The 15,287-nt window shown below is 40.2% G+C and overlaps 1 protein-coding gene across 2 annotated transcripts in view; it reads left to right on the top strand.

Moving 5' to 3' along the window:
• Positions 1–15,013, top strand: part of APAF1 (apoptotic peptidase activating factor 1) — a 75,493-nt gene extending 60,480 nt beyond the window's left edge. For both annotated transcript variants that reach the window (XM_005882353.2, XM_014530044.1), the window contains exons 23-27: positions 2,529–2,648; positions 2,957–3,082; positions 5,594–5,719; positions 8,333–8,479; positions 12,941–15,013. In XM_005882353.2, the coding sequence (XP_005882415.1) occupies positions 2,529–2,648; positions 2,957–3,082; positions 5,594–5,719; positions 8,333–8,479; positions 12,941–13,087 (666 nt within the window). In that variant the 3' untranslated portion in view covers positions 13,088–15,013. The remainder of the gene's footprint in view (positions 1–2,528; positions 2,649–2,956; positions 3,083–5,593; positions 5,720–8,332; positions 8,480–12,940) is intronic.
• The last annotated feature ends 274 nt before the right edge of the window (positions 15,014–15,287 follow it).

Raw genomic sequence — 15,287 nt, 5'->3', positions numbered from 1 at the left:
GGGTACGGAGCCCCAACCCCCCTGATGTGCCCTGCTCTGTGCGTGACAGGGGGCACCGCCCCAACACCCCAATCGGCCCTACCCTGAGCGTGACTGAGGGTGGCATCGCAACCTCCCGATCCGCCCTGCTCTGTGCATGACAGGGGCGGCGCCCCAACTCCCCAATCAGCCCTGCTCTTAACCCCACCAGGGGCTGCACCAGGGATTGGGCCTGCCCTCTGCCACCCGGGAGCAGGCCTAAGCCAACAGGTCGTTATCTCCCGAGGGGTCCCAGACTGCGAGAGGGCACAGGCCAGGCTGAGGGACCCCCCGGAGTGCACAAATTTTTGTGCACTGGGCCTCTAGTATATATATAAAGAACATAAGGCAGGAATGAACATGGAGTCAGACACAGCTGGGAATGGCAGTTCCCATCAACCAGGAAGAGCTATTAATAATAGCCACTGATCCTTTAGTCCAGTAAAGCCCAGAAAGTCCGGTGAGAATAGTATAGGATAGTTTATGTTTAATTGCACAGGTGCCTTTCCTTTCTGATATGATTTGGGGAGCCAGAAAAGCCCTTGACATATCACTGGGTTCTTAAAATGCTGAAATTCTTAATTCAGTCTCTCTAAGTTATTCTCACTTCCAGCTTCTCTTGCTCTCATAGAAGATACTTTGCCCTGCTATCCTGTTTCTATGAATGAGCACTTCGAGGCAGGAGAGACGGAGAGAATCTGAGATCTAGGGCTTGGTGGGGAGGAAGGGTAGCTGCTAAATGAGGAGGAGAAAGGAGTAAAGAAAGGCAGGGATAAGGGAGATGGCATTTCTTTTACTATTTTACCTAAGTCCCCGATAGGAAAAACCTTAAAGACATTTCTGCTTCTTAACCTTCACCAGTCAAAACCAGATCCAGAATATTACTAATATATATGCACTACTTCCTGTAGTGGTGGCTGATTTTTAAAAATAGAAGAAAATTCTGTGGAAGCCTGCCTGCTTGTCCACAGCTCAGATATCAAGCTCTGGGCTGTTTTGTCAAATATTTTCCCAACCTTTTTTTCCTACTGTTCCTCTGCATGTCCTGTACTCCAGCCAGATTGTGGACTATGAGCAGGACCTTATAATCTGTCCATGTTTCCTGCTGGCACTCATGTCCTTTGTTTGAAATGCCCTCCACAGTTTGTGAATCATACTTTCAAACCATGTCTCAAGCCTACTTTGAATGTATTCTCTCCATCAAATCCCTAAGAGATCGCTTTTTCGAGTTCCACAGAACTTTTTTAAAAAAAATTTATTTTTATTGATTTTAGAGAGGAAGGGAGAGGGAGAAAGAGATAGAAACATCAATGATGAGAGAGAATTATTGATCAGCTGCCTCCTGCATGCCCCCTACTGGGGATCAAACCCGCAACCTGGGCATGTGTCCTTGACCGGAATCGAATCTCTGGGACCCTTCAGTCCACAGGCCGATGTTCTATCCACTGAGCCAAACCAGCTAGGGCTAGTACCACAGAACTTTTATCTGTATCAATAGAGCTTCTACTGTTTGTTTGCTTTTGGGGCGTCTCATTTTCTTTGTTAGACCCTTAGATTTCTTAATGCTACATTCTTGTTTCTTTCATATTTGCCTGACTTATAGGTGCTAAGTAAATATTTGTTAAATTAATTTCAAGTCAAGAATTAATAAGACTAAAAACATAGTTGCTTTGATTTAGTAATTAAGGGTTCTGTACATGGACATGACATAGAAGTAAAAGTTTTGTTCACCTATGTGCTTCCCTTTTTTTTTACTATATGTCCATACATTTTAAAAAATTGAATTTATTGGGGTGACATTGGTTAATAAGAGTATAGGTAGGTTTCAGATATACATATGTTTACCTATGTATACATATAAACATATGTTTGTATGGCTTATTTTGTGCCAGTTACTTATCTTATTTCAGTTTCTTCTTCCCTTTTACCTGAGGACTTTAATTGGAGCTCCATGTGAAAAATGAAAAATAATGTATATATCACTTCCTTTGTCATTTTTGAGGATTGCATTTGGTTATAGCTAAGATATCTGGATCTTGGAAATTCTGAGACCTTGTCTGAGGCTGCTCTGGTCAATTGACCTTGCCAGGAAGGGACCAGTAGGATTCAGTAGCTTTAGTGGAGCTGGACTCCCCAGACTAGCCTGGCTTATGAGGTCAGAAATCTGTAATTAGGATAATTTTCTGTGGAAAATTTAATCAGATGGTGAGCTCACTAACATGTGATGGCTTTTCTCTATCTTCTGGTGTAATTAACTGCTCTCCAGCAACTGAAGAAAACAAATTTTATTTAGGAGGAAACATACTTTATTTTACTCCTAGTCAAGTTATTTAACCTCAGGTTTTCTCTGTCTGTAAAATGGGGCACCATATTCTTTCTTGGTACTCGTCTTTGTTTTACTGAAATGCCACAAGGATAAAAGACTTAAGATGGGATCACATTCTTCCCCACCCCTCCACTGGGATATTATGGGGAGAATGTTATAACACTTACATTTTTTTAATATTCAGGTATGGAATTGGCAATCAGAGGAATATTTCTTTCTGCAAGCCCATCAGGAAACAGTGAAAGACTTTAGGCTCTTGAAAAATTCAAGACTGCTTTCCTGGTCATTTGATGGCACGGTGAAGGTAATTTGAAACACAGATTTTTTTTTTAAAGTATTCTAATGTTGCAATGATGATATTGTGACAGCCAAAAGCAGATGGTTGATAAGTAACTACTTAATTTTCAAACTTGTGTTCTCATGTTGTTGTCAGTTGACTGCAGTCACCTATGTGTGCTCTGTGTTTATGAACATTTGTACTAAAGGGCACGTAAAGGGGTCAGAACAACCAGTGTGCTAGCGCTCTTACTGTATAGGCCTGTCTTCTAGCTGATTATGTTCAGAAACACAGAATGGTCTTAAAAGTGTCAACTTCTGAGTTTTTCTTTGAAGGTATGGAATATCACCACTGGACGAATAGAAAAAGACTTCGTCTGTCACCAGGATACAGTACTTTCTTGTGATGTTTCTCCCGATGCCACCAAGTTTTCATCTACCTCTGCTGACAACACTGCAAAGGTAGGTGGGTCAGCTGAAATGTGCATGCATAAAACTTTGGTATCGGTTATGTATTATGAGTCCTATGTACAGTAGGTCCTCGGGTTAGATTTTCACTGTAAGTCGGAACCCACCTACATAAGCACCTATGGCACTCACATGGAGCACATACACAGCAGTAATGAAGTGAAACAGTAAAAAAAAAATTAAAAGAAAGATAACAATTCCTGACCTTTACTTATGGTAAATAAATAATATAAAACATAAAGCACATATGCACATACGTCAAAATGACGGAACTTTTTTTTTTTAATAAATAAATGGGAGATGGCGACGTAACCATGAAACGACGTACGTCGAGTCCGTTGGACTGCCTGTATTATGAGTTCAAATAATGTGTACAGTGGAAAAATATGTGGAACTTTTTTTTTTTTAATAAATAAATGGGAGATGGCTGATGTAACCAGGAAACGACGTACGTCGAGTCCAACGTAACCTGAGGACTGCCTGTATTATGAGTTCAAATAATGTGTAAAGTGGAAAAATATGCTTCTGTCTGCATGTCTGTCTTATTGTGTGAGTTTTTGGAGGATTCCCATTGGCCTTTAGTTGGTGTCAGATAGATTACATGAATAACATCAAGGACTTTTGATTTTTCCCTTACTGATTACTTTTGTCGTTACTAAGCAAATGCAATCTCTGCTGCATATTATAGGCAATAAAAAGCATTGAAAAGGGTTTACATTTAATTGCACACACCCACAGTATGGTTTTTATATAATTGATATAAGTTGATGCTTCTGAAAATCACATTTCAGTGAAATGGTGCTGCCTATTTGGGGACATTGAATACTCCATTTTCTTCTTTTTTATCCATCTTGTTAATGGCATTATTATCTACCTATCTTTCCAAACTACAAACCTTAGAATTGTCTGGGACTCTATTGTTTTTTATGTTCTGTTGATTACTTCTCGATACCTCTTGGATCCTTCTTCCCCTCCTTGCCCCCACCCTTAAGACCAGGCTCTCTTCCTTCATTGGTGGGCCTGCTTCTGGTCTGTGCCTCCTCCAGTTTATCTTCCCTACTGCAGTCTGAGTCCCTGCTGAAACACCTCCCTGACCTGATAGTTTGTAAGCCAGATTCCTTAGCTCAGCAACATCTCTTTATTTATTTATTTATTTATTTATTTATATTTTTAAAATCTTTGTTGTTAAAAGTATAATGAATGCCCCCCCTTCCATTAACTCCTTCTAGCCCGCCCCTGCCCTCTGCCCCCTGGCCCAGGCCCTCACCACCATTGTTCCCTCTGTCCAGGCTGCTTCTCCCTCTGACTTTTGTGCATGCTATAACTGTGGCTATTCCTTTTCACCCCAAAGCATTTTGACTCATTCTTCCATACCTAGATTTGGCGCCAGCTCTTCAGTGAGCCCTTTCCTTGCCCTCAGGCAAGATTAGCTGCTTCACCCTCAGTGTGCCTCTCTCTCTCTCTTTCTTTCTTTCTTTCTTTCTTTTATTTTTATTTATTTTTAAAATCTTTGTTGTTAAAAGTATTATGAATTTCCCCCCTTCCATTGACCCCTTCTAGCCCACCCCTGCCCCCCGGCCCAAGCCCTCACCACCATCGTTCCCTCTGTCCAGGCTGCTTCTCCCTCCGACTTTTTGTGCATGCTGTAACTGTGGCTTGACACAACCTTCTATTCCTTTTCACCCTGAAGCATTTTGACTCATTGTTCCATACCTAGATTTGGTGCCAACTCTTCAGTGAGCCCTTTCCTTGCCCTCAGGCAAGATTAGCTGCTTCACCCTCAGTGTGCCCATTCCATGTTTTCACATTTATTAGAGCATTTACTTCATATCGGTGTTCACTTAGCCATTCATAAGCCAGCGTTCTGATTAAATTACAAACTTTTCTAGGATAGGGGCTATATCCAGTTCATCTTTGTATCACTAGATCTTAGCTCACAGTGCTTGGAAGATGGTAGTTTTCAGTCTATGCTTGTTGAATGGCGATGACAGGATCATAAGGGAGAATATTGGAAAGAAAGAACTGTATTTGACTGCCAGGATTGTAGGGTAGTATAGTGACTAACCTTTAAAGAACTCTTGTCATATGTTAGGCCCTGTGCTAGGAATGTCACTCTATTATCTCATTTAATCTTCACATCATCAGTACTTTGGTCCCCATTTTACAGATGCAGAAATTAAAGCAACAGCAACTTATGTGTATTGTCGTAGGCCACAAGGAACTAGTAAATAGTGGAGCTACTACGCACAGACTGGTCTTTACTCATTCACTGTTCTTTCTTCTATATCTAAAGTTAAGAACTTTGATCCTTGAGCTGAAGTTAATTTGAATAATTAAAGGGAAACTCAACAAGGAACAAGGTTACAAGTGGGAACTTGGGCCTTTCAAGAAGGTTTATGAACTTCCATATGATCAAGTTTGTGGTTAACGAACACTAAGACAGGGTTTGCAGATGTTTATTTTGAATGTATTTACTGTTGCTAAACAATCCTAATTGCCTTCCAGATTTGGAGTTTTGAACTCCTTTCCCCTCTTCATGAATTGAAGGGCCACAAAGGCTGTGTGCGCTGCTCTGCCTTCTCTGTGGACAGCACCCTGTTGGCGACTGGAGATGACAATGGGGAAATCAGGGTAGGGTGTTTGCGACGTGAAGCACTGCTCTTCGTGTAGCTTGGGCCAAGCTCCCTGCACCACACTGGGGACCTTTGTTAATGGGACCGGGAAGTGCTGGGTTCTGGATGGATGGGTTCTTTGGTTTTTTCTGTGCATGGTGTGTTTGTGTTCACAGCTGCACTCTATTGCAGAAAGAATTCATTTTAGAGTGAAGCATTTCCTGTGTAGGTGAGGAGGCAGATGCCCTAGTTATTTGCAGTTGGTTCTCTGCTGTTATCTTGAGAATGAGTCATCTTAATTCTTGGACCTGAACCAAAGGTTGTTTTTAGTGGCAGAACTTGGGGAAAATAATTTCGTAAGTCATTATCTAGATTATAAATGAATTGCATATTTTGCTGTTTTCAGCACTGAAAGAAAACATCTCTTTAGCATCATACCCATTAGATAGTCAAGTTTTACAGTGTGGCCTATGGCAGGCCTCATGGCGCTGCCTGCCTCTGGTTGTTAGAAGGAGTGGGCACTTGATGGGAAAGGTTTGGGCACTGGGGATGGCTGCTATGGTAACCAGTATATTCGAGGAGAGTCTTGTTTTTTTTCTTTTTCTTTTTTATAAAAAAAGAATTTAAAATTCAAGGAGTAGGTCTATAATGCAGAAGAATGAGAGAGTCTGCAGTTGGCAGGCGTTACCAGATAGGCATTCCAGGAACAAGGAGATTCTCCTGCTTGAGCACTAAGTAACCAGTCTTCTCTACCCCGTTCTCATAAATGCCATGCCAGCTGAAGTGGCTGTGTGGGACATTCATTTTGCTCTAAGTTCTCATCTTGGATGAAAGGGCTCCTTTACTGGTTATGAGGCAATGTTTCATTTTTCAGAAACCCTGAAAGAAAAAATTGCCTCTCTATAATATATCTTACGGAATTCTTTCTAATGAGCTTTTCCATTTGATTCTTTTTTTGGGTAATTTTATGGCCTTATTTGTTTATTTATCATTCATTCATTAATATTACTTTATTGAGGTATGCTTAACATGTAAAAAGCTGTGCATAGTTAATGTATACAATTCAGTGAGTCTGGGTATATATATTCACCCTTGAAATCATCACCACCATCAGACCCTAGACATATTCATCACATCTCAAAGTTCCCTCCCACCCTCTTTATTATTATTATTTTCTTTGTGAGTGGTAATAACACTTATCATAAGGTTTACCCTCTTCTGAGCAAATTTTAAATACCAAATACAGTATATATATCTTGTATAACAAACTTTGTAACCTTTGACCTCCCCATTTTCTCTTCCTCTTAGCCCCTGAAAATCATCATTTTATTCTCTGATTTTGTGAGTTTGACTATTTTAGATTCCATATAATTCTTTTTGATTTTTTTATGCCTCTATTTTTTTAACTTTTAATTTTTTTAGATTTCAGAGAGAGAGAGAGAGAGAGAGAGAGAGAGAGAGAGAGAAACATCAATGATGAGAGAGAATCATCAGTCATCTGCCTCCTGCATGCCCCTACTGGGAATCTAGCCTACAACCCAGGCATATGCCCTGATTGGGAATCAAACCATGACCTCCTGGTTCATAGGTCAGTGCTCAACCACTGAGCCACACTGGCTAGGCAGTGCCTCTATTTTTTAAAATTTAGACTTTATTCTCTGTATAATCTTTTTTTTAAATCCTCAACCTGAGGACATGCTTAGAAAGAGGGAGGAAGGGAGGGAGAGAGAGAGAAAGGGAGAGAGAAACGAAGAGAGAGAGAGAAAGAGAGAGAGAGAGAGATGTGAAAAAGAAGCATCAATCGGTTGCATACGCTCTCTGACTGGGGATGAAACCTACAACCCAGGTATGTTCCCTGACCAGGACTTGAACTGGCAGTCACCTGAGCCATTCCGGTCGGGCTAATCGAACCTGGGACCCTTGAGTCGCAGGCTGACGCTCAATCCACTGTGCCAAACTGGTTAGGGCACCAGTCGGGCTTTTTAAAAAAAATCTGATATGCATTTCTTTGAAAAATTAGAGTACTGCTTATATATTAAGTGTCACTTGAAATAAATGGGAATATTAACATCTGTAAGTAATTGGGTTGTTTATAAGAGTCTAGTAAATAATCATGTATATTTAGAACCTTATTAGGACTTCTAGATTTTTTTGACTTCGTGTTTAAAATATATATGCTTTACATATTTGAGTGACATCTGTCAACATTTTAGTGGTTAATTTTAGAGTAGAATTATTTTTTTAAATAATTTGTTGGGGTGACATTTCTTTGTTGTTTTTATTTTGAGGTAGTTTATATGCTACGTCTTTTTTGTTTATTCCTTTTTTCTCCCATTATTCTCTTTTTATCAAATGAAGAGAGTCACAGTATTCTAATCAATCACTCTAAGTTCTTTTGTTTTACTTTTGGGAGTATAGTTAATGATAAATATTGTAAGTAATACATTTGTGGTATAATTAATGTTTTTAAAAAATTTGAACAAGAGAGAACTCAATCTAAAAAAATCCCTAAGGTATCATTGAATTGTAATTACATTTTTAAGAAAGATTTCCAAATATGTTTCAGATGAGGTAGCTATTTATAAAGAATTTCTGGGCAGCCCTGTTAATGAATTGTATCATGTTTATGTAGATATGGAATGTCTCAAGCGGTGCGCTTCTTCATTTGTGTGCTCCGATTTCCGTAGAAGAGGGAGCTGCTACCCATGGGGGCTGGGTGACCGACCTCTGCTTTTCTCCAGATAGCAAAATGCTGGTCTCTGCTGGAGGCTACCTTAAGGTAAGAGTTCATTAAAGACTGAAAGAAAAGAACAGCCTGTATCCTACTGTGCAAACTGTTTTCACTTCCTGTTTCTCAGTGTGTCCTCATACAACCCGACAGAGTGCAAGGGCAATTCCTATTATCCTGTTTTGCGGTGATGAGGCTGAGAGAAGCAAGGCCACCTTCGTCACATCTGTTGGAAGTTCTGATGGCAGTGTGGGGGATGTTCTCAGTCCAGAGCTCACACTGCCCTGTACTAAGTCTTAGAGGATCACAATGACTAGAGAGTGGGGTGTTTAAATTAGTTTTATTTTCTACCTCATAATTATTAACTATTTTGGTTGAAAGTCTTTAAACACTTTTCTGAAATTTTCTTAAGTATTAGTAGCAGTGTTATTAACTATTTTGGTTGAAAGTCTTTAAACACTTTTTTGAAATTTTCTTAAGTATTAGTAGCAGTTGTAGTAGTATTAATAATAGCTGGAGCATATCTATATCTATAAAAGCCCAGCGACCAGAACAGTGGAACGACCAGAACGACCAGTGGCTATGACGTGCACTGCAGCAGCTAAGCAGCCTGATCCATGCCCCGATCAATGCCCCCCCGGCTGGCCCAGCCCCCAATCAGCCCCCAACACCCTGATCGGGGGCAGGGCCAGCCGGCCAATCGCCCACGGCTCCTCCCCTCCACTGACCCGGCTGATGGGCCCCCATCGGGGAGGGCCAGCCAGACCCCACCTGTGCATGAATTCGTGCACCGGGCCTCTAGTTGTTTTATAGTTTACAAAATGCTTTACTTACATCATCTCCTCAGCCAGTTTTATGAGGCCTGAATTTTACTATATTTGGTGTATGATGAGGAAACTGATGTTCATGGAGAGTGGTGACTTTCCTAAAACTGTGCAGTTAATAAGTTGCTGTATACAAACTTACTATGAGTGACCACTGTGGCCAAGGCTGTGTGTTGTGGTGCCTCGGGGTCATTTTTTGGTGCTTGCATCTGTTTATCCGTCCCCTCAATAAGGATGTGTTAAATGCCACTGTGTGCTAAGACACTGCTATGTGGTTCCTGCCTTTGGTGGCGTACAGTCTATGGGGGGAGCAGACAGTAAACAAACAACATCTCTTAAGTGTAAGAGGGGTTCTGACCTGTTTGCATATGGACAGTGGGGCCCAGAGGAGAGGTGAGAACAGTTTTACCTTTGGGAGTTAGCAGAGGCTTCCTGTGGAGGGGGATGCTGAGGGGAGGCTTTTGAATAGTAGTTTACTTAGAAAATGGAGATGATACTGAGTAGCGTACCGACCACTTACAATAGCTCCCTAGTACATTAGATCTTATGATACTGTTATCTCTGACTGAAGACATTCAAGTGTAGGAGATGATTCTGTCTAACACAATGTAGATGTTAAAAAATATTGGCACGAATGAAGTTTTTGGTTACACAGGACCCATGTAATTGTAATTTTACTCCACATAAAAACCTAGTTTATAAAAACGATAAATAAGAGGGTGGTTTTTAGTTCTATGAGAGGATGTACATATGGTCCCTTTACAAGTGTGCATTTAAAATAGCATGCTGTTGCCCTAGCCGGTTTGGCTCAGTGGGTAGAGTGTCTTCCTGTGGACTGAAGGGTCCTGGGTTCAATTCCAGTCAAGGGCACATGCCCAGGTTCTAGGCTCAATCCCCAGTAGGGGGTGTGCCGGAGGCAGCCAATCAATGATTCTCTCTCATCATTGATGTTCTATTTCTCCCTCTCCCTTCCTTTCTGAAATCAATAAAAAAGATTTTTAAAAAATCCCATGCTGTTTGTAAGATGTTGCATTAACCTATACTTTTTTTGGGCTTGCCTTTATTTAGTTATTAGGGATTGTGAGGCTGTCACCACTCGTTCCCCCTTACTGCTCCGAGGATGATGCTGAGAAGAGCGGCATTGCTGTTTGTGTTGGGAGCTGGGAATCTTGATCTTTATTAACTGCTAAAAGCTGCTTTGGCACTGAGCTTCTAGAGACCACGTCACTTGATGCTCTGGGCGCCCTCGAAGGCTCGTCCATGTTCGTGAGCCTGGCTTACAAGATGGGATAGAGATCAATGACCAGGTTTCCAGAGTTCTTGGGGAACTTTGAAACAAAGCCGCAGCGTAGATAGCTGTGCTGTAGGGGTTATGCCTCATGGGTGGGAGAACCTTTACCCTGTATATTCAGTCTCTGTTATTTAGGTGACAATCAGGCTGCTCTTCCCTCTGGTTAAGCTGATTATGATGCAGCCCAGCCTGCATCTACCCAGCTTGGTAATGAGACTCTCCAAAGCACAGAGCAAATTAAATGTAAAAAGAAGCAGCTGCTGTAGTGTCCAAGAAAATGGGCCTTTTGAGTCTGTTTACTCTAGAATCCAAGTTGCATAAATTGAATGTCAATAAGATAAAGTAGGTATCCAGTAGCTAAAATGCTCTTAACTTTCAAAATTGTTCCTATTTCTAAGTTAAAAATGATATAATTGAGCTGTCTACCTGTGTTATGCCACAGGGCATGTATACTGTTAGAATGACACGAAATCCACATTAATTCATACTCCTGAGGAGAAAGGCTGGTTTGAAATATAGAATACAGGGAGGTAAATGCAGGTTTGCTGTTGCTTAGAGGCAGCAGAGTGTGATGGTCAGGAGAGGGCACCTTGGGGCAGGCTGCCCGAGTTCAAAGCCTGGCTCTGCTACTCATTAGCTTTGTTAAGTTAATAATCTTATTAATCACAAGATTATTATACTCTCTGTGCCTCTGTTTTCTCATCTGTAAAATGGGCACAATAATTTTGACCTCAGGGTTGGGAGCATTAAAGGAATTAATACATGTAAAGCATTTATACATAATAACACATAGTGTACCCTAAGTAAACGTTAGCTGCAATTTTTTAAGAAAAAAAAATTCACTTTATTTTTTAGAGCAGTTTTAAGTTCACAGCAAAATTGAGCAGCGTGTACAGAGCTGTCTCCCCCACTATCAACACTCTGTCTCCCCCACTATCAATGGCCTGCCATCAGAGTGGTACCTAATTCAATTGATGAGCATTCATTGACACATCCTTATTACCCAAGGTCCATAGTTTACATCAGGGTTCACTCTTGGTGTTGTTTGTTCTGTGAATTTTGATAAATGGCATGTGTCCACCATTGCAGTATCATACAGAATAGCTTCACTGCCCGAAAAATCCCCTTTATTAGCTACCACTCTAATATCATTGCTTTTTAGTCCATACTCAAATTAGTGACTAGTGTAGTGTTTCCAAGTAGAGTGGTCTGTTTTAGTAGAGGGAAGGTGGCGGTGGGATCACTTGGACGAGGAAGCCGGAAACTGTTGTACCTCTGCCACCTGCCAGCTGGGTGGTCTTGGGTGACGGGGCCTCTCTTCTCTCAGAACCTTGGTTTCCTTCTGTGTAAGGTGAGGCAGTTCCTGGGTGACCTCCAAGGGGCTGCTGCCTCTATCATTTGCCCATAGCAACTCAGAACAGGAATGTGTCCTCTGCCATCTTGCTTACATTGCTGTTTTACAGAGCAAAATTGTCAGTTCTGGAAAATGTCACGTTAGTGCATGTTGCTTCAGTGAGGTTTATAAAGTCCATGGGGTGTACTTGTACCAGTTATTATTACTGATAGCGAACATGAAAAATTGACTCAGTTACATGAGCAAGGCAGAAGGCGAGGCACTACCACGGATGCAAAAGTGACACCATTATTGTGTTCATAACACTCAGACTCTTGATGTACCTGAGCCCTTTTCAAAAGACGCTCATGCACAGCGTCTCTTTTGCCCTCATTTTAGCCGTGAGATATATGGGTAAACTTTATGACCTCCATTTGGTAAATGAATATAAATATTGTTAAAATCTTAGTGAGTTCAGTGATTGGGAGGAGAAGGGACGGACCTGGCCAGAGCACATGCTATATTTGAGATGTTCAGTATTTATTTAGCAAATCCATGTATGAATGACAAGAGTTTATAAAGAAACTTGGTCATCGGCTCTTGAATCACTCCTGGTGAAAGGGAAGATTCAGTAGAGAGGACATTCTATCCTGTAGCCATATTATGAATAGCCTTGGTGTCTGCCAGTTCATGTCTGCAAAGGGGCATTTTTAGAGGAGAGAGGGCATTCTTCTGCCCATTCCACTGAGAAGGACGTGCAGACGAGCTCAGCCCAACCATGGCCATAATGGATATCGAGTGGCCTTGTGTCTGCTACTCTCAACAGGCTGCACGCTTCTCCCAGTGGAGGGAGGTGTAGGGTCGCTGTGAGACAGTCACCAGGGTTGGTCAGGAGAGGCTGACCTGGTTGATAACTGTATTCAGAGTTAACTGTAGACTTCTTTCCTGCTGTTTGCTTGAAGTGTGGGCATGGGGAGGTGATAGGTTGAAGGGTCTGGCTTGTACTACGATTGTCACACAGTGTAATTACCAATCTAATGGGAATTTTATTTTTCTCTGAACAGTGGTGGAATGTCATCACTGGGGAATCCTCACAGACCTTCTACACAAATGGAACCAATCTGATGAAAATACATGTGTCCCCTGACTTCAAGACATATGTGACTGTTGATAATCTTGGTATTTTATATATTTTACAGACTTTAGAGTAAAATAGTTAAGCATTAATATAAGTCGATCTCTTAAATTTTGAATTGGAAAAAATTGTGATGAACTCTGTATTTCTACTTTTTATAAAGCTGTGAATTGTTTTACAGTATTGCATTCATTACAGAATTGTTTATGGTTTGAAGAATGATACTAATTTTTCTCCCCCCCCACCCCCCCTCCCCGTGAACACACCTTTAATCTTGTTTTTCATAATCATCGTTATTTTTAACAATTTGTCTTTAAGATGCAAATGAAAATGTAAATACGTACCTTGTTATACTGTTGGTAAAATTCTCTCTTGATACATTCAAATTGGTTGACATAATTAATGAGGATAACTGGAAGGAAATATGTATTTTAATATTGTCATTATGCTAGTTGTGCCTCAGAGTAGCAGTGGCCTGCTTTCTGAGCCACATGACCCCACCGGGGTATAGTTCCCCAAATACAACCTTGGAGCTTATTTGCACTCCTTAAATTAGCTTTAAAAATATTGTGTCTGTGAGCACAATTTGCAATATTTCCTTTAATTCACTACATCAGTGAGTCTTGGATTTCAAAATTCTTTCTGTGGAGTGAAAATTATGTGTTGCAGAGTCGATTTTATTGGTCTACCTTCCCTCACTAGTTGAGGACAGCTCGTGCCCTAACGGACTCCCGTGGTCAGCCTCTGAGCTGGGCACTGTCCTGCTCTCTGTTTTTTTACATACCAGACCTTCCTTAATTTTCACTATTTTTCTGTTTTTTGTTTTGTTTTTAAAGCAGTTTTCTCTACAGTTAGATATTAGTAAATCAGATTGATGGAGAAGGAGCCAATTTTAATAACAGAATTTTCCTAAGAAATATAGAATAGTAGAAAATGATTTTCTTCTAATTCCATTTACTTTTAGATGAATGGCAATGTCAGTGCTGTTCGCTGAGTGAATTTAGGAGAGTTCTCAGAACCAGAGTCATCGGGACTCTGGATGGTGTTCCCTTTGACCCTCCAACCAGTCTGTCTCCCTTCCCTTCTCTCCTTATCTGCTTCCTTTCCTCCCTGCCTCCCTGGGAGGTTAATCAGAAAAGGTAGATTCTGACAGGGAAAAAGCACATCAGCATCAATAATTAGCTTTTTTGACCTCTTGATTAGGAACCTTAATTGCAACTTTAATCTAAACATTTTCCCAGAAATATATTGTTAAGGGATATGCTGATAAATTAATGATAGATATGGTTGCTACATAAAAAAATAACCCAAATTTAAAAATTTATTGCTGTAACAGGGACTAAGTCAGATGGGTATTAGTGTCAGCAGCAGGTAGGCCATGAACCAGTTTTTATTGTTATCACATAATAAGGTGGGCAGGAGGACTAGACCACTCCAGGTGTATTTTAGATTAGATATGTCTATTTAGAACCATAAATAGAGTGAATAAAATCTTTTACATTGTTAAAGAGGTTCTTTTTTTTTTTTATGGGTTAAGGAACTTGTTACAGACTTACTGTGATTTAAACAAATGTGATGTGCAGTCTTAATTTTATAAAAGAAATTTATGTAAATGGCGTGTTCTGCTTAGAGTATCCTCATTAGAACTTTATCTGCATGCAGTGTTTAGGAACTCGTTTATAGCTCAGAGTGTGAAGTATTAACTTTTGGAATTGAACTTACTTGACTGTTAAAGTATAACAACAAATATCAGCTCTTAAAAGGCCTTGATGGCCTTTGTCTTAAAAATAAATTATAAAGGAAAATGGAAGAAAGACTAGGTAACATGAGGGATGAGGAGAAGCAAGGAGGATGTAGCTGCAGATTTCATGGCAGCTGAGGTGGTCAGTCAAGGGGAGGATGTTGCTTTGTACTTGTGATACGCATTTTGCCCTGCTTTTTTATTTTATTTTTTGTATTGGAAATTACATTGCATTTTATATAAAGATTTTTTTACATTGTATGTGTCTTGTATGTTTTGTATCTATAATACAGTTTACATGATTTTTTTGTCCTTGGTATACATTTTAATACATGAAATAGAAAAATTTTTATAAAAATAAAATTTCAAAAAATATTTTTGAAAAACATTTTCAGATTGTTTCATACTCCTTGCTTGTTCTTTGTTCTTTTTTTTTTTTAAGCAGTTACTTTTTAAAAAATATATATTTTATTGATTTTTTACAGAGAGGAAGGGAGAGAGATAGAGAGTTAGAAACATCGATGAGAGAGAAACA

Source organism: Myotis brandtii, unplaced genomic scaffold (genome assembly GCF_000412655.1).
Source record: "Myotis brandtii unplaced genomic scaffold, ASM41265v1 scaffold708, whole genome shotgun sequence".
Classification (NCBI taxonomy): Eukaryota; Metazoa; Chordata; class Mammalia; order Chiroptera; family Vespertilionidae; genus Myotis; species Myotis brandtii.
The sequence above is the reverse complement of the archived record's forward strand: the minus strand, read 5'-3'. Positions and strand labels throughout refer to the sequence as shown.